The following is a 25,268-nucleotide window of genomic DNA, read 5'->3' as shown; positions in this document are numbered from 1 at the left end:
ATTAACTCCATCTGGTAAATTATTTGTTGGCTCATAAGCTTGTCACTTATCATGCAGTTTAATGTCCATGTGCAGAGGTGTAATGAATTTTAAATGGGGAAAATAATCAGCAATCTTATTGCTCATTTGTGTTTTAGCTTCACTGTCTGATCATGAAACAATGATGTTTTACTTCTGCTTTGTTGTGCGACAGCCTCATACTTGAACTCAAATGCACAACCCTATTTGATGCGAACAGAGGCAACTTTTCCTTTTTATTGACATCAAAACTGGTAGACAAAAATATTTTGTAATATATTTTCTATCATTCAGGTCTCATAATGAAAAAGCAGCTCTACATCTATAAGATTAATTTGTAAAATTGGATAAAAGCTTTCCTTTCACCTATGACACAGGTTCAGGACCCTGCTTTTTACTGTATTGATGCAAATGTCAATTAGCACATTGGATGACCAGACTCAAGATTGAAGTTTACTTACTAAGCAGGCAGAGAAATGAATGGGCCATATAAGGCACATCTGACAAAAGAAAATTAATTAATTTGTTTTTATTATATTTTTACTATATTTTATATTTATATTTTATTTTACTTAAGGTTATAATTTCATAGTCCGCTGAGCTCTTTAAAAAAAAAAAAAAAAAGTCAAGTAATATTTCTCATTATGACCCGTTTAAATGGACTTTATTATATTATATTATATTATATTATATTATATTATATTATATTATATTATATTATATTATATTATATTATATTTTTAAAGAAATAATTTTTTAACATATTTGACATATTTATACTATTTTATTTTATTTATTTATTTATTTTTACTTTACTTTCTATTGATCAAATAAACCTGGAAAAAAATGTATCACGGTTTCCACAAAAATATTAATCAGCAAAACATTGCTAAAAATAAGCATTGAACATTGATAATAATAAGAAATATTTATTGAGCGCCATATTAGAATGATTTCTGAAGGATCATGTGACACTGAAGACTGGAGTAATGATGCTGAAAATTCAGCTTTGTCATCACAGGAATAAATTACATTTTAAAATATATTAAAATAAATTTTAAATTGTAATAATATTTTACATTATTACTTTTTTACTGTATTTTTGATTAAATAAAGATGATGATCATAAAAGTATATTCAAAAACAATAAAGAATCTTACCGGCCCCAAAATTTTGAACGGTAGTGTAATTTTTAAATTGAGAATTGAGTTGAAATTCTTTGAATTATTCTTGTCCTTGAACTTCTCCCCTCTGATTGAATTTGTATTGTCAGTTACCATTAAGGTATTACTTCCTTTTAAGTCACTGTTTGTAATGTCTCTTGACATCTTCCCTGAAGAGTCCCCTGTTTTCTTTTTGTCGTTTCAGCTAACAAGACACTTCTGGGTGGAGGAGGAGGTGAGTCAATTCTTTTCTCCCCCTCTTTTTCAGAGACTGAATGAGACAAATGTAGAGACCGCTCAAGAGGGAAAATATATTAAAGGAGAGAAACATCAGCGAGGTGAGAGGAATTAGAAGGTGAAAGAGAGCAAGTGAGAATCAGCAGGTGGAAACAAAGGTGAGAGAGTGAGAACGTATGTGTGTGATGGGAGCTGTTGTCAGCCTGAGGCTTTGCACTTTTCTGAATTTGAACAGACGATCTCTGATAGCCCCGTGAGTGAGAACAGAGACGCTATTTGAGGAGCAAAAGAGCGATTAGAGACCCAGTGAGATGAAATGAGCGGTAAACTCTTAACCCATCTCTGATAGAGCTGCCCTTCCTTCCCAACACACACACATGCCCACAAACATCGACAAGAGGAAAAACAATTCATCAGCAGATTCAGAATAAAATGGAAAAATTAAAGAGAGACTGTGCTTTTTCAAAACTGTTTGCCCTACTGTGATGTATTAAAAAGTACTTAGATCTGACAAGACGGTAGATCTTTTCAGAAATACAGTAAAGCCTTCAGATTCCTCCCTTCTATCTGTACGTTCAAATAATCATCAAACAGTGAGCTCTTTGGCATTGCAGCTGCAAAAACAGTTAAGTCTTATCTAATATTTAAGGGGACTTTAACAAAGACCCTGTTTACATCTGGCATTAAAATGCATTTTGATACACAAGTGGACGATGCTAAATTACGGGCGTAAACGGGGTCTAAAACATTTTGAGCTTGTCCACTTTTTACCACTGCCAGAGGTAGTCGAAAATGCATTCAACCGGATTTTATTTCTTTATTGTAGTGTAAACACTCCTGTGGTCAAATGCATTCAAACAGCCACTAAAGACCACCTACTCTCCACCTACCAACTTGATGCGCAAACATTATGGGAAGCACACTAGCCAGACGGGATTTAAAGTTTGTCAGCTGAAGACCCAAGTTTGTTTGAAGATGAAAAACGTACCAAGCACAATGTTGTCTCACCATTCCTGATTTCTAACAGGCACTCACACCGTTCGGCATGGTCTTGCGGCTATCAGAGCAGAAACGAAAGCTGCTGCTGCTGTCCATATGTTTTCCGTTGTCTCCATGCACATTCATATGTAAATTGCGCAAGCTTATTTTGTCCATTCAATCGAAAGATCTGAAAAAGCCCTTACATTTACCCGACCATAGACCCATTCCTTCAAAGAAATCAGGACAGAAGTGGTTGAAAGTGGACAAAAGAAGTGAATTAAAATACCAGGTGTAAAAGGCAATGTGATCCGATCGAACAAAACGCATCTTAATACCAGGTGGAAACAGGGCATAAAAGTTCCAAACTGCAAGGGTGATCAGGATATGGTACCATGGTAATTCTGTGTATTTTTTAACATGTTTCATGAAAGTACTGTGGTATTTTTGTAAGAGGAAACAGGACGATATTGACATTGTTTAACATCCAACATATAAACTACAGCCCATCACATAAGTAGGTTTCTCCTGAGGATTAGTAACTACATCTGCAATTATCCCAGAGTTGCACTTTTAGTCATTAGTTACGGGTCTGTAATGTTCCTGCTCCCAGGAGGTTCTAAATAACGAGTGTGTAACATGTAACAACTGTTTTTTTCCAATAGACACTGCAACTGTACACTGTGTGAAACCACCTCTAACCTGAAATAGCAACAGTAGCGATCTAATATCAGCACACCCGCTTTCACCAGACTGGCTGCTAAACCGTCATGACAGAATTAAAGAGAGAGTTCACCCAAGTGAAAATTCGCTCATCATTTACTCACCCTCATGTTGTTCCAAACTTGTATTCATTTCTTTCTTCTGTGGAACACAAACATGTCTTTTTTTCCATTCAATACCATGAAAATCAATGAGGTCCAATGTTGTTCAGACCCCAGCTCTCTTTAAATTATCTTATTATGTGCTTCTCAGAAAAAAGAAAGTCACAAAGGTCTGGAAAGACTTGAGCGTGAGTGAATGATGGCAGAATTTTCATCTTTGGGTGAATCTCTTCTGGACCGCATTTAAAACACTTCTCCAGTGTACTTGTTTTTAATTGGTAAATCTTTGGTCAAATAATTTTATATAATGACTGTTAAACCATATAATTGAGAGTTGTCCTTGGCAACCAATTTCCTTGTGCTATTTTCATATCTCCTTGATAACCTTATGGTGTTTTTCCTCTCACATAAATAAAATGGCCTATTATGTCATAAATAAATAAATGAATGTAAGATATTACATTGAGTTACATTTTTTTGGTATGTATTTATTCATTTATTTGATAGCGGGATAATGTACACTCACAATCACTAAGAAATCCACCTTTTTGAAAATTACTTTCAACAAATTATGAACCATTAAAATAAAAACAGGCTAGTTGCCATGTGTGACTATAAATGAGCACTGAAAATTGGATTTTGAAAATGCAAACACTGTCAATAGCTGTGATTACAGTTGGAGGCTACATATCTTATTTTGTGCTTGAAAATCCTTACTACAAAACTAACTACGAACTTGAAATGGTTTATGTTAAATCTGATCTATACTACTGTTCAACAGTTTGGGTTTAGTACGATTTTTTTTTTTAAGAATCAAGAAAAGTGACAGTAAAGCCATTTATAATGTTAAAAATTTAGAATTTCAAATAAATGCTGTACTTTCTGAACATTCTATTTATAAAATAACCCTGTGGGAAATTGGATAACAGTTTCCACAAAAAATATTAAGTAGCACAACATGTTTTCAACATTGATAATAAGAAATGTTTCTTGAGCATCAAATTATATTAGAATGATTTCTGAGTAATGATGCTGAAAATTAATTCACATTATAAAATATATTAAAGTAGAAAACATTATTTTAAATTGTAATAATATTTCACAATATTAGCCTACTGTTGTTTCTGTTTTTGATTAGATAAATGCAGCCTTGGTGAGAATAAGAACATTATTTCAAGAACATTAAAAATGTTCCACTTTATATTAAGGTTTAATTTGTTAACATTAGTTAACTACGTTAATGAATATAGACAAAAAACTTCTACAGCATTTATTAATTGGTTAATGTTAATCTCCACATGCACTGTGAACATGAACATGTTAAATTAATAAACATTAACAATTGTTAATAAATGCTGCAAAAATATATTGCTCATGTTAGTCTATATAAGTTAATGCAATGTTAACAAATGAGAACTTTATTGTAAAGAGTTACCAAAAAAATCTTATCAACCCCAAACTTTTGAATGGGTGTATGCATACCGGTAGTGTACAGTCTGTGTAAGAGGTGTGTGTGCATTTTGAAAGTGCATTGCGAGATCTTAGGTATATAATTTACGATAGTAGAGTGCTATGCAAATGAACAGAAATGTCCAACTGTTGACTCAGTATTTGCGCATATGCATGTGTCGATTGTAAGCGTGCGTCGCTCTCGCTCTCTGCCCGTGTTAAGTGCCTGCCCGTTAGCTAATCAATACTAGTGATAAATCTGCACTTGAGAATCCTACTCATCAGAACCACGTCTCACACACACACAAACACAAATTCAGAAGTGCGCACTGCTGTATATTGACCTGGGTTTTTTTCTATAGTTACTCAAACACAAATGGCAAAAGCGACTGATTTAGACCCGACCTTCACCTCCCTCGATTTAAACCTCACTGTCAATTCGTGCCTCTGCATGTCTTCCATCTCCCTTTCTCTCTGTTTTACTCTGCACCCATCCTTGTGTCTCTCTGCCCTATCCCATCACCTCTTCTACTCACTCCCTAACACTCAAACACCTCTTTTCTCTGTATTTCTGTCACCAGTACGCAAACACATCGGCTTCCTCAGGATCACACTCTCTCCCTCTCTTTTTTTTTTTTTTTTGGCTCCACTCCTGAGGTTTGTTAAGGCAAACCTGGGTGATAATTAGGCAGGGACAAACTATACATCAGGGAGGACACAGCCTCAGAGCATTGCATGCAGAGAGAGATGAGGGGTGAGTCTCTGCCTGTTGGTGTTTAAAGCAGGAAAAGCACTAAAGCTGAGAGGGCAAAAACAAGAGGATGTGTTTAAAACAACAAAAGAGAGAATAAAGAAAAGCAGGGATGAGTTAAGACGTGTCGTATAGTGGTATATAATTTGTTCCGGATACTGTTTCTCAAACTCTAGCACCATCTATTCTTAGTCAGCATTGCAAAAATCTATTAAGTATTTTGGTGTTTTCTTTTTTCAGTAATAATATAAAAATTCTTAAAATAAAATGTTCTTAGAGCAATATTACAAGACCAGAATAGAACATTTTTATTCTATAACAAGAAGAAAAAAATTCTAAGTTAAATAAGCCTAAATTCAAGATATAGTCTCTGAAAACTAGTTTTAAGGAGCAAAACAATAGTATAGCATAATGTAATATGATAATGTGTATGATAAGGCTGGTTTTCTAAGAATATGTCTTGAATTAGGCTTATTTTTCTTACTGCATTTATCTTTATTCTTTGTTCTTTTTTTCTTTATTCTTTAAATACTTTGCTATTGTGGTAAGAATATTTTTAACTTCATTCACTGTTTTCTAAAAACATTTATCATTTTATATTAAATATGCAAATATTTATGTATCTATGAATGGATCATTTTTACAGTGATTATTAGTCTCTAGACTCTTAAATATTTGCATATATATACAGTGGGTACGGAAAGTATTCAGACCCCCTTAAATTTTTCACTCTTTGTTATATTGCAGCCATTTGCTAAAATCTTTTGTTCATTTTTTTCCCTCATTAATGTACACACAGCACCCCATATTGACAGAAAAACACAGAATTGTTGACATTTTTGCAGATTTATTAAAAAAGAAAAACTGAAATATCACATGGTCCTAAGCATTCAGACCCTTTGCTCAGTATTTAGTAGAAGCACCCTTTTGATCCATTACAGCCATGAGTCTTTTTGGGAAAGATGCAACAAGTTTTTCACACCTGGATTTGGGGATCCTCTGCCATTCCTCCTTGCAGATCCTCTCCAATTTCTGTCAGGTTGGATGGTAAACGTTGGTGGACAGCCATTTTTAGGTCTATCCAGAGATGCTCAATTGGGTTTCATTATTTTAGATGTGTACTTAGGGTCATTGTCTTGTTGAAAGGTAAACCTTCGGCCCAGTCTGAGGTCCTGACCACTCTGGAGAAGGTTTTCATCCAGGATATCCCTGTACTTTGCCGCATTCATCTTTCCCTCAATTGCAACCAGTCATCCTGTTCCTGCAGCTGAAAAACACCCCCACAGCATGATGCTGCCACCACCTTGATTGGGACTGTATTGGACAGGTGATGAGCAGTGCCTGGTTTTCTCCACACATACCACTTAGAATTAAGGCCAAAAAGTTCTATCTTGGTCTCATCAGACCAGAGAGTCTTATTTCTCACCATCTTGGAGTCCTTCAGGTGTTCACTCTGCCATAAAGCCCTGACTGGGGGAGGGCTGCAGTGATGGTTGACTTTCTACAACTTTCTCCCATCTCCCGACTGCATCTCTGGAGCTCAGCCACAGTGATCTTTGGGTTCTTCTTTACCTCTCTCACCAAGGCTCTTCTCCACCGATAGCCCAGTTTGGCCGACGGCCAGCTCTAGGAAGGGTTCTGGTCGTCCCAAACGTCTTCCATTTAAGGATTATGGAGGCCACTGTGCTCTTAGGAACCTAAGAGCACAGTGGCAGAAATGTTTTTGTAACCTTGGCCAGTTCAGAATCAGCCACAATTCTGTCTCTGAGCTCTTCAGGAAGTTCCTTTGACCTCATGATTCTCATTTGCTCTGACATGCACTGTGAGCTGTAAGGTCTTATATAGACAGGTGTGTGGCTGTCCTAATCAAGTCCAATCCGTATAATCAAACACAGCTGGACTCAAATGAAGGTGTAGAACCATCTCAAGAATGATCACCTGAGTTAAATATATGAGTGTCACAGCAAAGGGTCTGAATACTGACCATGTGATATTTCAGTTTTTCTTTTTTAATAAATCTGCAAAAATGTCAACAATTCTGTGTTTTTCTGTCAATATGGGGTGCTGTGTGTACATTAATGAGGAAAAAAAATGAACTTAAATGTTTTTAGCAAATGGCTGCAATATAACAAAGAGTGAGTACCCACTGTATGTATATTTTTTTTGGCCGGGCAGTGTTGTGTATGTGTGTGTGTGTGTGTGTGTGTGTGTGTGTGTATAATAAGTTATAAGTTGTATTAAAGTTGTTAATATATATGTTTATATATATATTAGTGCTGTCAATCAATTAAAAAAATGACAAATTAATCACACATTTCTTTTCTGTAATTAATTGCGATTAATCATCAAAACATTTGTAAGAGTTTGTTATATTTTATATTGTACTAATTTCACAGTTACTCTCCAAATTAATATTAAAGCAACTTAAGGACAGTATTTTAAATATGTTTAATGGCATCTTTTTATGAATGAAGGCCAGTATCACTGATACTAATACTGGTACTGATGTCTCTATGAAATTAATTTCTTTTAAACAATTATGGACATTCAACATTACAGTATAACTGAATGCTATCAATTTAATTTATTAGGCTTTAAAAAAACAACAACTTTTAATTCAAGTGAACTTAAAACAATCTTCACATAAACCCATTATAATAAATATCAGATTTACCTGTGACAATTTACCTGTGTGTTACCTGTGTGCATTTTCACTTGAAAACAAGTTAATTAGTTAAAATTAATTAAAAAATTCTTTACTGTGTACTAGACAGGAAGTCAAAGGAAGAAACATATTGAAAAAGAAGTGAGTAAGGAAATAGGAAAGAGAGGCTGCGAGTGAGTGATTAAAATATTTCATGCTGGATTTCCTAGTTTCACGGTCAGATGGATCATACTTGGAAATGGCATATATAACTATAGGCGATCAAAATGTTCTGTTCATTACAGTAGGTGACATCAGTCCTGAAGCTCAGAGCTGAGAAAGCTCCAGATTGTACAAAAGGACACAGTGACATTAGAGTCTCTTTTGGGGTTTGTTGTGTTTGTGGTGTAACGTTGCATTTTTGGCATATGGCTCCCCTTTAAAACTCAGTATAGTCTGTTTGTGAAATTTCTTTACGCTTTTTAGCAACCTGGAAAGCTACACATGGATAAGTATTGATTGTTTTATTTTTTTGAGTGAAAATGTGTGTGTTCTGTTCTCCACTTGGCACTGAGTGGAATGTTGGTATTCTGGTTGAAAACCCAGAACGGCGGGCAAGTGTTTAGAGAGAGATGGTGCTTTGGTGTCGAGGGATTTGTGACATGGGCAAGCAGATGTGCCAGATCCAATCAAATGCTCTTACTAATGGCTGCCATGGTGACCAGCTCAGCCAGTAAAGGGGTGTGTTTCGATAACACTTGCTGACCAGTCCAGGCCAAACTGATTTGATGGAAAATTGAGAACAACTGTTAATGAATGCTTTTGTATAGAGAAATTGTGTGTGTGCAGTAGATGCCTGCATGTTTGTGTGCATATAGTTGGGTGTTGCGTGGGAATACATGCGAGGGGCACATATGAATGAGGGCTGAAAAAAAACTGTATGCAATATAGGAAAATATAATATGTTTTTTTCCATGTCACAAACCCTGTCAGGTAAGCAAAAGCCAATTAGCACCTGCTAACAAGATGTCTGTGTAATATAAAAAGTGTGTGTGCATGCATGTTGCAATTACACAGGAAGGCAAGCTATTCCCAACAGGCGTACCTCGTCACCACATTCACATCTTTTCCCCTATTCCTTCCTCTCATCCTCCTTTCCTCCACTCTAAAGCCCTGAGTACAACTTCCCTCCATCTGTCCCTCTATCTCTCCATTTTTTTCCTCATCTTTCTCTCCACTTCACTCTCTCTGTGGTATTTCTCAGTATATATTCCCTATCTTTCTATCTTTTTATCACTCTATCTCTGGCTCCTGCAGATTCTGAACACATATCAGCTAAAGTGCTAGGGTGCTGAAAACCTTTGAGTAAAACTGTTATGGCCCTTAAATTGCTGCCCTCAGTGCTATGAGAAATCCGATTTTTCCTCTGTTGTCAAATGATAAATGGGGGTTGGGTTTGTCAGCATTAAAGTGGGGTAAGATGTGTCACTGGGTAAGCTGTGTCACCCCCAAATTGCACAACTTTTGTCACGTGACAATTTTTAGAAAGGGCCCATCATATACAGCTGCGTTTTAGGGGTGGCAGGTGGTTGGGTAACACTTTGTAATAAGGTCTCATTTGTTAACATTAATTAATGCATTAAAAAAATGAACTAACAATGAGCTATATATTTTTACAGCATTTATTAATCTTTGTTAATGTTAGTTAATAAAAATGTTATGTTATGAATGGGCCATTGAATCATTGGATCACCCGAGTGATTCATTCAAAACGCAGATTCATTCAGAAAAGAAACACTGGTGTATGTTGCTCGGAGATGCACGATTGTTCTTCTATGGCTTTTTTAGGTTAATGCAAAATGCAGCAAAAGCAGACAATATTGTGTCTAAAATATAGCACAATATATTAACTTCTTATTTATTGAACTGTTGTATAAAATCAATATCACATTTGCACTCGTGCTCTTGGAGACAAAAATAGCACTCGTGTTTATTGCTTAACTATATTATGATATACACCGATCAGGCATAACATTATGACCTCTGACAAGTGAAGTAAATAACACTGATTATCTCTTCATCATGGCACCTGTTAGTAGGTTGGATATATAATAGGAAGCAAGCGAACATTGTTATGCGTTAGAAGCAGGAAAAATGGGTAAGCGTAAAGATTTGAGTGAGATTGACAAGGGTCAAATTGTGATGGCTAGATGACTGGGTCAGAGTATCTCCAAAACTGCAGCTCTTGTGGGCTGTTCCCAGTCTGCAGTGGTCAGTATCTATCAAAATTGGTCCAAGGAAGGAACAGTGGTGAACCGGCGACAGGGTCATGGGTGGCCAAGGCCCACAGATGCACGTCAAGGCCGTGTGGTCCGATCCAACAGACGAGCTTCTGTAGCTCAAATTGCTCAAGAAGTTAATGCTGGTTCTGATAGAAAGGTGTCAGAATACACAGTGCATCACAGTTTGTTGCATATGGGGCTGCATATCCACAGACCAGTCAGGGTGCCCATGCTGACCCCTGTCCACCGCCGAAAGAGCCAACAGTGGGCACGTGAGCATCAGAACTGGACCATGGAGCAATGGAAGAAGGTGGCCTGGTCTGATGAATCACGCTTTCTTTTACATCATGTGGATGACACATGGCACCAGGATGCAGTATGGGAAGAAGGCAAGCCGGCGGAGGCAGTGTGATGCTTTGGGCAATGTTCTGCTGGGAAACCTTGGGTCCTGCCATCCATGTGGATGATACTTTGAAACGTACCACCTACTTAAACATTGTTGCAGACCATGTACACCCTTTCATTGAAACAGTATTCCCTGGTTCAGGAATGGTTTGAGGAGCACAACACAGAGTTTGAGGTGTTGACTTGGCCTCAAAATTTCCCAGATCTCAATCCAATCGAGCATCTGTGGCACGTGCTGAACAAACAAGTCCGATTCATGGAGGCCCCACCTCGCAACTTACAGGACTTAAAGGATCTGCTGCTAACATCTTGGTGCCAGATATCACAGCACACCTTCAGGGGTCTAGTGGAGTCCATGCCTCGACGGGTCAGGGCTGTTTTGGCAGCAAAAGGGGGACCAATACAATATTAGGAAAGTGGTCATAATGTTATGTCTGATCAGTGGAAATATGAGACAAAAACTCATACAGGGGCATTTTTGCCCTGATATCTTGAATTTTAGGGGCATTCTAGTTGTTGTCCTGCCTCATGTTCATCATCAATCAAAATCATGAAATGTAAGACAAACTACTGTATGTAGGTCTGGGCAGGGCGAGTGTGTTAAATGTGTTAATAATTTTAACTCATTATTTTTCCCATAACTAATTCATTAAGTTAAGGCATTACATCGACAGCCCTAATATAAATGTCTCTCAGTAATTCTTTAAAATAAATGTTAGAATTCGTTCAAATAAGTGTAATAATGTTACTGCACTGCTTCATCTGTGTCTGTTTAAAAATGTGCAGAATGCTAGATCTTCATAGATGACATAATAACCATTGTGCATGTATGTGTGTGTAATATGTGTGTGTGTGTGTGTATATATATATATATATATATATATATTTAATATATATAATATATATGATGATTTGATGCTCAAGAAACATTTATGATTATTATCAATGTTGAAAACCGTTATTTACATTTTTATTTCATGATGCTATGATGAATAGAAAGTTCAAAAGAACAGCATTTATCTGAAATCTAAATCTTTTGTAACATTAAACGCTACCGTTCAAAAGTTTGGAGTCAGTAAGAATTTTAATTTTATTTTTGGGGGATAGAAAACAAATTAATTAATACTTTTATTTATCAAGGATGAGTTAAACTGATCAAAAGTTACAGTAAAGACAATTATAATGTTAGAAAATATTTTATTTTAAATAAATGCTGTTCTTTTGAACTTTCTATTCATCGGAGAATTTTGAAAAAAAAATTGTACACAACTGTTTTCAACATTGATAATAATAATGAACGTTCTTGAGCATCAAATCATCATATTAGATTGATTTTGGAAGGATCATGTGACACTGAAGACTGGAGTAATGATGCTGAAAATTCAGCTTTGATCACAGGAGTAAATTACACTTTACTGTATATTGACATAGAAAACAGCTGTTTTAAATTGGAATAATATTTCACAATATAACTGTTTTTGTTTGTATTTTTAATCAAATAAATGCAGGCTTGGTGAGCAGAAGATACTTCTTTTAAAACATTAAAAAATCTTACTGACCCCAAACATTTGAACGGTATTGTGTGTGTGTATATATATATGAATGTGTGTGTGTGTGTATATATTCCCCCTTCAGTGGATGGTGCCATTCATCGTGGGGCTGGTCCTCTGTTGAGGAAGGAATGTGCCACTCTGAACGGCTGCGAAACGGGAGAGGCCAAGATCACCGGAGCCTACGGCCTGCCTGCAAAATGTGAGTCGCTGATGAAACACACTGATCATCATACAAATGCCATATAAATATCAGTCTGAAATGGTTTGAGCTCTTTAGTGTAGGATGATGAATTCAGAATCATTTGTTAGAATTAAACATGAGCATTTCTTCCAGTATTCCAAATGGATAAGGCGAAGAGCAAACCTTGCTCGTGTTTACGCTTGATCAAATCAAAGTCTGCGCAGTACTTTTGTAGAAACTAAATTAATCTTGATAAATGTCATAAAGTGCATTTTTTTGCATGGTTTTTCATTTCCCGTCTAAGCAGGTGTTGTGCAACCTCTCTAGCAAAAAGTCAAACGGTTGCGTACATGTTGCACACTGCCGTATGAATAAATGAATAAACCATCAACACAAACCTTTTTGCCTATCACTCTCCCTCCCTCCCCCATCCATCTCCCTCCCTCTCTTTCACTCTTCTAAAGAGTGTTCAGTAATTATGTAGTCAGACAGTGTTTACAGAAGCAAGCGCACTTTAATTTATTCGCACACTTAGCAGTAATTTCCTTGTCTAATTTATGATCCCCTCCATCGTACCTTGCTGTTCAGAGACAGAGATGCACACGCTGCTGATTCTCCAGCCACCCCCAACACACATATACACACAGATACACATCAGTGATTTGCCTCACACTTCAGGCTATGCTTTCTGTTAGATTTTATACGTCTTTAGTTGATTTTTCTCTCCAACTTTTTGTTTTTCCTTCTCGTCTCTTTCTCTCTTTGTACTGTACCGAACTGCGGGGAGTAAAACAGTAAATATCAGCAGTAATTATAGGACTGAAATTAGTGTCTGTGTCTGACTACGTGCACCGCACACAGATTATAATTTATGTACGAACAGGTGTTTGGACTATTTGTGATTTGTGAGCTGTTAAAATGTAAAAGTTTCAGGGTTCTGTCTGTGGGTAGAGAGCATCATGGCATAGAGAGCAACACCCCCCCTCTATTTTTTAAATCTCTGAAATGTGTCTATGCAAAACTTGCTGCTTGGGTGTTCAGCCAATCCCCAAGTCTAACTCCTTCAGTTTAAATCTATGGTATTTTTTCACCTATTATATCATCCACTAAATTGTAAAGCCTCTGATTGTTTGAAAAAGTAATAGCAAAGCTCTTCTCAACATGCTAGAAGATTTAAGATGTCAGTCATGTCCATAGCAAAAGTGCAAACGTTTAATGCTTGAAGCTGAAGTATGTACGTTTTTCAGTATTTAAAAACTTTTTTTATCCTATCTTAATATGCAGAAACAACTATAAGTAAGCTATTCATATTATATCTCTGTGGTGCTAAAAAAAATCATCTGTTGTTTTGAGAGACCCGTCTAGTCGCACACAACAATACTGACTCGACCAATGGCATGAGTTGGGGCGGTGCCATCAGTTCAATCAATGACTGATGTGGGCGTATTTGGAAACCTTTTTTGAAAACAAGAATTGTTTTTGCAGTTCCGTTCGGTGGTGGAGAAATTGCATACTTCAGCTTGAACCTCAAGTATATGTGATAGTAATAGAAAGCATCTATAATTACAGGCTAAAGCCCCTAAATAAAATCTGAGATTTGTGTGTTTGTATAGAGTATTGTCATGTTTTGACTGCCTGAGCTGCAGTTTGCACATGTGCTCGCACATCTGTTGCTTGTTGAATGAGGATAGGGGAGTGAATGTTTGTGTCTTATAGTAAAACAGAAGTATAGTAATAATACATACTCTGCCAGGGTTGAGGGGGTGAACTAGAAACCCAGTGGATCTCATTGGTGCATGAAAGGCAGAATGTGCTACTCCTGTCAGTCCCTAAGTCCACCTGTGTACCAATGCAGCCTTGACTAGGGACGCAACCATACAAAACAACCATTGCTAGGGGGGAGAAAGAGAAGAGAGAAGCATATTTATCAATACACACACATACACATACTCTCTCTGAGCCTTCATTTCCCTCTGTGGCCAATTAACACTAATTAAAATCCACACAGGCCAATCGAACACCCACCCTTCTCTCCTGTTATTTAACTAATCCCTTTCTCTCTCTCTCTCCCCTCATCCGTCTTTTGCTCATTGACTGGATGAATAACAAGGTTCAATTATTTAATTATATTTATTAAACACTCCAATGAAATGCACTGTACTTTTACAATGACCTCAAGTTCCAGGCTGTTATCTCAAATCAATTTTGAGCTGAAACTTTCTTGAAATCACAGCCTTTTCTTGTCAAAACCAGTCGCATGAAATCTAAGGTGAAAGGAGAGGGATCTATTGTACAGTCCGTCGTGCTTGATCGGCTGGTGACTGCTGGTATAACTCGGGTGTCAAGCTGATTTGAATTTGAGAAAAAGGGGGGAACACAAAAAAGTGAGTCGAACACCTTCAGACCTTTCAGATGATAAGCAGATCTCTTGTACCGTCTTAGCCAGCTGCCTTTTTTAAATCAATGCACCTGCTCCCATGCTGCAGAATGGGGATATTAGTTGTGCACAGTGACTTTTTCTCCAGGGACATTGGCGGGAAAGACCAGGGCCTCCTTTTGTGTATGAGACAGGAGACTTGGGTTTGGTCTGGATGAGTGAACAGTTAGACTTGGTAGCAGAAAGACAGACAACCTTTCAATGAGAGGGAGGGAGAAGAGGAAAGAGAAAGGCGAGCAAGCAGGAGGAAGGTGGGAAGGAGGGGGGAACAAACAGAGGAGTGATTTAGAGCCTGATAATAGCAAGTTTGGACTAGATTCATCGATACGTTATGGATCTTGTCAGGTTTTGGTTTGGGAGCTGCGTGGGGAGGAAGAGAACGGTATGATTTCTCATGAGCAGATCAGGAAGCTATGGTGAAATAAAATGGTTTAGAAGACATACGTGCTTCTACAGTAGAAGCTGTGTGACCACACTGTGATCCAGCATATATTAAAGCAAAAAAGTATTGACATACAGTGCATATAATCCTGAAACAAAATAATGGATTTATTTAAATATAAAAATGCTATTAATAAGTAACTGTAATTAATAAGGGGGAATAAAATATTAATATAACAAAATGTAATTTATCTCTCTATAAAATATCTATGTATCTAATTATACTTTATATACAAGTATTTCTGTTCATATGAATGTCAGGTTTCAAAACAAAATTATATATATATATATATATATATATATATATATATATATATATATATATATATATATATATATATATATATATATACATATATACATATACAGTATATGTGTGTGTATGTCATTTATTTATTTATTTTAATATATTCTTTAATTTTGTGTTGAAACCTGACATTCATATGAATAGACACAATACTTGTCACAGTGGACAGACTAAAACCATGAGAACTGTGGCAACGTCTCCAAGACACTTGAAGAAACCGATCTGCAAAACTACAGTACTGTGAAAAGTTTTAGGCACTTGTGTAAAAATGCTGCAAAGTGAGGATGTTTCATTTAACTTCTGTTAACTACATCAAATCAATATTTATTGCGACCTCCCTTTATGTTTAAAACTGCTTTTGTCCTAGGTACACTTGCACATAGTTTTTCAGGTAGCTTTGGTGGTAGGTTTCTTCAAGTGTTTTGGAGACATTTCCGCAATTCTTCTGGATTTATACTGTCTGTTTTTTTCTGGTTCTTCATGTAATCCCAGATGGACTCAATGATGGTGAGATCTGTGTGGAGAATACCGGCTGTTGTCAGACTCCCTGTTCCTACAAAAATCTCTGTGAATTATTACAAATAAGGGCAAATGGAATGTTTGGAAATGTAAAATGATATTTCCTACTGACACACTACAGCAAAATATATAAATAACTGGTTTAAAACCATTAAAACCATTTTTGGAGACTTTTGAACAGTATATATATAAAATGTAATGGATATATATATATATATATATATATATATATATTTTTATATATAGATATATATATATATGAGGGGTGTGACTAGACAGGTATCTGGCAAGACAAGACGAGACTCGAAATTGAGTTCACGAGACGAGACAAGATTTTTTACACACTATTTTTAAGAAATCCTCAATGGAGAAATACATGACTAGAAAAAAATAATCTGCAGGTGCATTTAAAATGTTTTAACTAATCATCTTGTAATGAATGCCATTTCAGTTCTACTTTCTGAGTATGAATTATCATATGCAGTAAAAGACAACAATACTAAAGCACAGTAAAAGGTTTTGCTACTAACTCAACTGACTGGCTTCTCTTCTGTATGATTTCAGTCTCTTCAGACCTTGCTGTACATGATTTATGAGCTTCTACAACTTTTGACCTCCTAACTGAACTCCTTTACACAAACTGATCATAGAAATAAACAGTATAAATAAAAATGTTAACACTTTACAATAAGGTCACATTTATTAACATTAATGTATTAACCAACATTAACTAACAATGAGCAATATATTTGCTACAGTATTTATTAATCTTTGTTAGTTAATAAAAATAGTCATTCATTGTTAGTTCATGATAGTTCACAGTGCATTAACTAATGTTAACAAATGAAACCTTATTGTTTGTGCTTAATAAGATTAAGAGAAAACTGTTATTCATTTTTATGGTAACACTTTACAATAAGTGCAACCATAATCGCACTCTGTCAATATTCAAAGTGCAAATAAGACCAATTTTTCTTTAATACAGAGCTAAGAGATGGTTACAACTACACTGCCTAGCCTAAAATAGCTTTTATATTGAGAGATATTTGTATTCATCAGGAAGGCGCTTTCAAAATGCAGGGTATTGAAAACACGTTTGAATGCGCGCTTGCGTTTACTTTCACTTTCGCGTGTACTCTGTAAATATGGAGCAGCAGCGACTGTTATCCAACTGAATTAAATGTTTTTTTATTTAAATACAAAGCAAAATGACAGTGGAGGCGTCGTGTAAACGTAGCAGTGGCATAATCTTTCCTAATCATCCTAACCACTGTGTCATAGCAACATCACAAGACTACTTATTCGACGAGAAATCTCATCACATTTTACGAGATCTCGTCACACCCCTAACATACATATATATATATATATATATATATATATATATATATATATATATATATATATATATATATATATATATATATATATATATATATATATATTAGGGTTTTATATATATATATATATATATATATATATATATATATATATATATATATATTAGGGTTTTATATATATATATATATATATATATATATATATATTAGGGTTTTATATATATATATATATATATATATATATATATATATATATATATATATATATATATATATATATATATATATATATATATATATATATATATATATACATATATACATATATATATATATATATATATATACATATATATATATATATATATATACATATATTAGGGTTTTATATATATATATATATATATAACCCTAATATATATATAAATATATAAAACCCTAACTTTTTGACTTTGTGAATAATTTTTTGAAGATGTTTTGACACAATGTTCACTTCAACTAAAAACAGTAAAATAGTGTTACCGTTCTGTCCTCTGTCTGTATATCAGTGGTTTAGTTTGTGAAAAAACATCTAGTAGCCTATAATTCGTCTAGCGTTTTGCACAATACAGTCTTTACTGTTTAAATTGTGTTCATTGAATTATGAATGTAATTTGAATTGTGATTGGGAACAACTTAATTGTTATTATTACCTAATCAGAAAAAAAAAAAAAAAAAATTTTTGCAGGCAGGTGTATCACGATGCCAGCTCAACACCGTGATGTCTGTCAGACATATTATATTATAGAAGATGACATTGTCTATTGGTCCAACCCATATATATATATATATATATAAAACAGCCTCAACTCTTCTGGGAAGGCTTTCCACAAGGTTTTAGAGTGTGTTTATGGGAATTTTTAGCCATTCTTCTAGAAGTGCATTTGTGAGGTCAGTGATGTTGGCGAGAAGGCCTGGCTCACAGTCTCCGCTCTAATTCATCCCAAAGGTGTTCTATCGGTTTGAGGTCATGATTCTGTGTAGGCCAGTCAAGTTCCTCCACACCAAACTCGCTCATCCATGTCTTTATGGACCTTGCTTTGTGCACTGGTGTGCAGTCATGTTGGAACAGGAAGGGGCCATCCCCAAACTGTTCTCACAATGTTGGGAGAATGAAATTGTCCAAAATGTTTTGGTATGCTGAAGCATTAAGAGTTCCTTTCACTGGAACTAAGGGGCCAAGCCCAACCCCTGAAAAACAACCCCACACCATAACCCCCCTCCACCAAACTTTACACTTGGCACAATGCAGTCAGGCAAGTACTGTTCTCCTGGTAACTAATATATATATATATATATATACTTTATAATTTAACATTTATTCACATTTAATAGCTATATGCAAATATATATTATATTTATTAGATTAGGCCAACAGCTTAAATGGTAATTTCAGAAACAATCTATTAGCTACAAGGTCTAAAAGAGCTACATCGTAACTCTGAACTCTGTAGAAAATGTTCATTTCTTCCCCTTGCACACTCTTTTGTAAGCGCACTTGTGTGTATTTGTTTTAGAGAGCAAACGGGAGCAACAGAGGGAGTTGAGCAGAGCGATATCTAAACCTCCCGGCAGTTTTCTGTAGTTTGCTTTAACCTCCAGTTGCACCTGTGTCTGCTGTGATTATGTCATCCTATCTCTCTTCCTCTCTTCCTTCTACACCCGCTTTAGCAGTTCATGCTGTGCCACAGAAATGACAACATTTTGTGACACTGTACTTCCAGTCAAACATATGCCCACTGTTCTCTGTTTTTTTCCTCCTGCCCATTGTTTTCCTTTGCACTTCATATGCAAGCGTCAGGGTGGTTGTGTATTTGTGTTTGTGTGTGAGTAATGTCTCTGCCTGACTTGATGTATGATGGTGCTGCTGGACTAAACAAACAGAGGTGGATCGATGCTGTAAACACTGCAGAGTGCAGCGGTAAATAAACGCAGCCGGACAGCACGCAGCGCAGAGGTGTCGGGGAGGGATGGGGGGGGGGTGGATGGATGAGGGAAAGAGGAGTGGGAGTGTAACTGACGGAGGGCTGCTGGACGTCCAAAGGACATGCGGGGCAAAGGGGAGAGATTGAGGATATGCCACAGACGTGACACACAAGGACACAAGACATTGAGAGGACAGATGGATGAATGTTTTAGACAGAAAGTAGACGGAAAAGGAGGACAAGGAAAATGGACCCGCCGTCTGGTTGAGCTGAGTGTCAATGGGAGGAGGAAACGGGAAATTGAGATGAGAGGGTGCAGGATGGAGATAAGCAGGACTTTAGTAATTGAGAAACAGACAGATGGTAGAAATGGGAACAACAAAAAGGAAGTGTCGTTGGTATAAGTGAATAAGAGAACTAATCAAAGACATTATTAAAGACACATCAGGGGTTCATCAACTTTCTCTTACAAAAGCATGTAAAAGCATGTAAGTGTCGCACTTGCTGTATTGACAATTGCCATACAGGCAATTTTTATATTATTATATGAATAACAATCATTATTTTGACAGACTTGGGAAACGGCATTTCAAATAAACATTTGGTTAACACTTTACAATAAGGTTTCATTAGCTAACACTAGTTAACAAATTTAGTTAAACTTCTGCAGCATTTATTAATATTAGTTAATGTTAATTTCAACATTTACTAATAATTAAATTCAAATGTTGTATTTGTGAACATTAGTTCACAAATTAGTTCAGTTTGTGAACATTGGTAACAAATATTGGTAACACATGTTACTACATGTACTTACTAGGTAATAACAGTAAATTATGCATAATTACAGGTAACTAACCCTAAACCTAACCCTAACTGTAACTCTATAGTAAGTATATGTAGTTAATTAATAGTACTCAGTACTTATTTGAGTAAGTACAATGTAACTACATCACCTTAAAATAGTGTAACCCAAATATTTTGCTCATTGTTAGTTAATGTTAGTTAATGCATTAACTAATGTTAACAAATGAGACCTTATTATAAAGTGTTACCAACATTTGAAAATGCACGCTCTCAATTTTTCAATTTAAAGCATACATTCTACTTTAGAACAAATAAAAGCAATAAAACTAGAATCAAATATTTATGATGCTTTCAGCTGTTTTCTGTTATGCTTATGAACATGTACCATAGAAACCATAGAATCTGCCAACAATTACTAGTTATTGCAGTAATCAGTGCTAGAAAAAGTATTGCGAAATCTTGCTAATTCCAAATGAATTTACTGTCTTAAACTACTTATTTATAACAATCGCTGTCACTATGGTATTTTGGCAGAAACTGTGGTTTCCATGGTAAATATGGGGTGTAGATATGATTAAAAACTCCCAATGTGTATCACCTCAGCTGGTGACAGCGCCTATCAGTACAGCAGTTACTGTGAAGAGATATTTCTATGTTGTGGAGTAATATATCATCATATGTCATCAGAAGAAGCAAGCCAAAAGACCCTTCCAATAACAGTCAGTTATTTCTTTAAGTCAGCCACATTGTGTTACAAAGGCCAAGTTCTGCCAAGGCCAGTATCACTGATACTGATATACCGACAATACCACTATTGAGTGGAACTGTTTTTCTATTTCTGAGGATAAAGTGTGTAACTAATAGCCCTGTAATATATTTGAAAGACATTTATTTTACATTTAATAGGACTAAATTCTAAATTATTAATTTTTGTTTACTGTAATTCCAGAATATGGTCAAATTTCCCACTTTTAATGCACTGTACATTTTTTCAAATCACTTAAATGGATAGTTCACCCAAAAATGAAAATTCTGTCATCACTTACTCCCCCTAAAGTTGTTCCAAACCTGTATGAATTTCTTTGTTCTGCTGAACACAAAGGTAGATATTTGGAAGAATGTTTGTAACCAAGCAGATTTCGCCCACCATTGACTACCATAGTAATCATATTTACTTCTATGGTAGTCAATCTTGTCAATTTAAGTCAATTTAAGAAAATAATTGCACATTTAAAATATAGGCTACTGTTCAAAAATTTGGAATCAATCAGATTTTTGAAAGAAGTCTCGTATGATCACCAAGGCAGTGTTTACGGTCACTTCTGATAAATTTAATGTGCCATTGCTCAATGAAAGCATTAATTTCTATCATTTTGAATGATAGTGTATCATGAGCATATCTGTGTTTTAGGAACATGGATAGATGAACGTTAGGGATCCAGACAGAAAGTTGAAATTATTAAACACATTCACATATTTTTGTGTGACTTCTGTCTGTCTTTGACTGTATCTCTCTATTTCACAGATGTTATTCACACCGTGGGGCCGATAGTCCACGGTTCAGTGGGGGAGAGAGAGGAACAAGCGCTGAGAAACTGTTATTATAACTGTCTGCACACAGCAACTAAGAACCACCTGCGGACTGTGGTGAGGGTCTCACCACACACACACACACAGAACTTCATGTCTTGGCAGCAATATAACTACTTGTATGCAATTTTTATGGCCTACCGCAGTCTCGATCCTAACACATTGCATGCACATAAACTCGGGTACATACCGTTAACATGTTAAACTCTCAACCTGTATCACTCACACCCACAGCTGCGTCACAGTATGAGAATCAAAATGCCAGCAGTCCTGTCATAACACAGCACATAACTCGCACTCCACTGGTGCCCTAAAAATTTTTATATGAATCTACTAAAACAGTCGAGAGCCGTTTCAGCTTTATTTCTTTCAGAGAATGATTTATTGAAGACAGGTTACTGCATATATAAAAGATTTTAACACAGTGCACCAGCAAGGATAAAAATACACACAGGCACAGCTGAGATCTATTGTTAAGGTTTTTGAGAAGGAGCAAGCAATTGTTGCAGCATCATAATGTCTTATGGGGTCTTCCTGTTTATCTTTATGTAACTGGTGTTTGCTTGGGAAAAGGTTATAAGTGAAGTAGTAGGAGTAGTTAATCTAAAAATTAAGTTCATTCATCATTTACTCACCCTTATGTCATTACCAGTGTTATTTATATTATATTATTTTTTATATTTATATTATAATATATTTTTTTATACTTTGTGTTCTTGTCATTTTTTTTATTTATAAATATTTCTATATATCTTTAGATACTTTTTTTTGTTTTAGTCATTTTAGTATTTAAATTTTTTTTTATATATAAATTATTTATTTTAGTTAGTTGCCAAGCCAACATTTCTTATTTTTGTTTCATTTTTCATCTATACTTATATACTTATATTTTTATTTCAGCTTTACTTCCATTACCAAAAACAAAAACAAAAAAAAAACATTATTGATGCAGTCAGTGACAACACTAGTCATTTTAACCCATAATTTTTCCATGGATCATAAAAGTTATTGTCGTGCTAAATAATCTGGTTGATCTTCCTTAAAAAAAAATCTATAAATGTGCATGGAGACAGATGATAATTTGGCTAAAAATAACCTTAAAAGTGCCATAGAATGAAACAAACTCAAAAGTCTTATTTTATTTTTATTTTTATTGTTTTGCTGAACATCCCCTATCTCCATTCACATAAATTGTATGGAAAAGTGGCAGCTAGGAGGTTCAGCAGTATAGCTCTATTTGTCTTCCATGAAAGTAATAAATTAATTCAAGGTTTGGAAGAAGATGAGGGTGAGTAAATGACATAATTTTCATTCCCTTAATTGATTTCAAAGAACTGTATCTGCACATGCTGGGGTTTGCAAGACATTCCTTAGCAGAATTTGCCTTTTAAAGCGGCAACAGTTGACTGTGATTCGGTCCATTTGCTTTAAAGTAAAGCTTTTGTTTTTAAGGTCCTTAATTCTGGGGCACAAGTGGCTCGTTGTCATTAGTAATGGATTGTATCTTTAATGGGTTGTAATTAATCAATTTACATTCACCCTCCCTTGTAAAAGCTGTTTTTGTTGTGGTTTTGTACTAATAGGTCCAACAGTAAGTGCTTTGTAAACATTAATTTCTTAATACAACACATTTGTTTAGAGAAGCATTTGGTAGTTTGAAGATAAGAAAACAATTTTTCACACTTTTAATTATATAACATTCAAGTTGTTATTTCTTTTTATGTCTCTTGATGTCTAGGCATTCCCCTGCATTTCTACTGGGGTATACGGTAGGTGCAAATCACAGCGCTTTTTCTTAATCAATATTTACATTTCATCTTTAATGTTTTGTCTAACACCAATTATTTATATTTATATGTCCTTTGTATTCATAGTCTATAAAGTACTGTGTGTAATTGATTACAGATTGGTTGATTTAGTTTTTAATAGACTAATTTAGTATTAAAACCAGTGTTCATTCATTAACCGCATTTATGAGCTAACATCAATAATACTACATTCCCTGTGTTTATGACGCTCTATCTAACCTAATCAATGGTACGTTTATGAACCTCGGCTATGATGTGACCTCTGCGCTCATGCATGTGTATTTATTTGTGGTTGTTTATTTAGTAGGAACCTCATTTTAGGAATTCCGAGAGTGGATATCACTTGCAGTGGTATGGGGGATTTCCAGATTAAGGGTGGGATTAGACGCTCAGATTAGGAGAGATTAGGTGCAAGAACATGTCACTGTGACTATAATCCCCCTTCTTAACCATACGTGTCGAGATTAAACTTGAAAATGAACCCAGCATACAGCTTCAGTTTGAAAACAACCATCATCAGTAAATCGTTTTCAAGTCTTCATGCAGAAAATATATTGTGCTGTGCATCGGCAGAATTGCGAAGTGCTGACAAGGTGTGAGCGTGTTGATGTCTGACGCCTCTGTTAATCATACAAATTACATCACTACAATCAGAGTAATGTGTGTGTCCGTGATAATATCAGGTTGTGTTGCTCTGTTGGATTTACTTTGCGTTAGGGCTGTCAGTTCAATGCATCAATTTATTAAAAAAAATAACTCAATTAAATAACATGAGACGCTGACAAAATTGCAAGATACAATGGCCAAATACATCTGTCTTTAGGTGTTTAGACCGAAATTTAAAGCTGCAGTCTGTAACTTTTTTGGGTTAAAAATAATCCAAAATCAATTTTGCCAGTGTTCGAAACTATCTCCTTACCTTAGCCCGATTCACAACGGTAAGCTTGTAATAATGGTTCATAATAAAATCGGAACTGGTGTGTTTCCCCATGAAATTCGAGCATGCAACCGTTCGTCTTTGCATCATTACCAAGCGGCAACCTCCCCCAGTTTCTCGTGAAGCCAATACGGAAGTGACCTAAACTGCGATTCATGGACTGGCCACTAGGGACAGGCTGCAGAAGAGAGCAGAATCTCATTGAGTCCCATGTTAAAAAGGCCAGAAAAGTTTACAGCAGAAAAAAACATGTTTACAGTCTTGTTCAAATTGTGGTTTTAGTCTATACTGCTAATTTTGCCCTTCATGACAAATCTGAGGGGGGTGAATTTTTTTATAACTCATCCGTTTAAATTATACTAAGCCTTAAAGTTCTGCATAATCAAGGGCACGGTCACTTGAGTGACGGGTAGATTGCTGCTGCTGTCTGTGAGCCGTCAACTAATTCCAGCCGCTGAATTTGGCATCTCAGCTGTATTTGTGCTTTTTTCTCTCTTTTTTTTATACAATTATAAAATATAGCTTGCTGCATTAATAGTCGAGACTGATGTGCGTCTGTGTAGATGCGCTCGCGTGCGGAAGATAAACAGAACACGCGTTGTTGGATCGTCTTGGCATTGGCTAAAAGTTCCT

At 35.6% G+C, this 25,268-nt stretch overlaps 1 protein-coding gene across 2 annotated transcripts in view; it reads left to right on the top strand.

The window, feature by feature from the left end:
• The window catches only part of macrod1 (mono-ADP ribosylhydrolase 1), a 77,809-nt gene that overhangs the window by 45,271 nt on the left and 7,270 nt on the right, over nucleotides 1-25,268 (top strand). For both annotated transcript variants that reach the window (XR_010894586.1, XM_067381390.1), the window contains exons 4-7: nucleotides 1,387-1,416; nucleotides 12,387-12,503; nucleotides 21,826-21,947; nucleotides 23,629-23,659. Coding sequence is in view for 1 of the 2 variants with exons in the window: in XM_067381390.1 (XP_067237491.1) it covers nucleotides 1,387-1,416; nucleotides 12,387-12,503; nucleotides 21,826-21,947; nucleotides 23,629-23,659 (300 nt within the window). In the remaining variant the exon portion in view is untranslated. The remainder of the gene's footprint in view (nucleotides 1-1,386; nucleotides 1,417-12,386; nucleotides 12,504-21,825; nucleotides 21,948-23,628; nucleotides 23,660-25,268) is intronic.

The sequence above is a fragment of the Chanodichthys erythropterus genome, chromosome 1, assembly GCF_024489055.1.
Source record: "Chanodichthys erythropterus isolate Z2021 chromosome 1, ASM2448905v1, whole genome shotgun sequence".
In the NCBI taxonomy this organism is placed as follows: domain Eukaryota; kingdom Metazoa; phylum Chordata; class Actinopteri; order Cypriniformes; family Xenocyprididae; genus Chanodichthys; species Chanodichthys erythropterus.
This window is presented reverse-complemented; position numbering and strand designations above follow the sequence as displayed.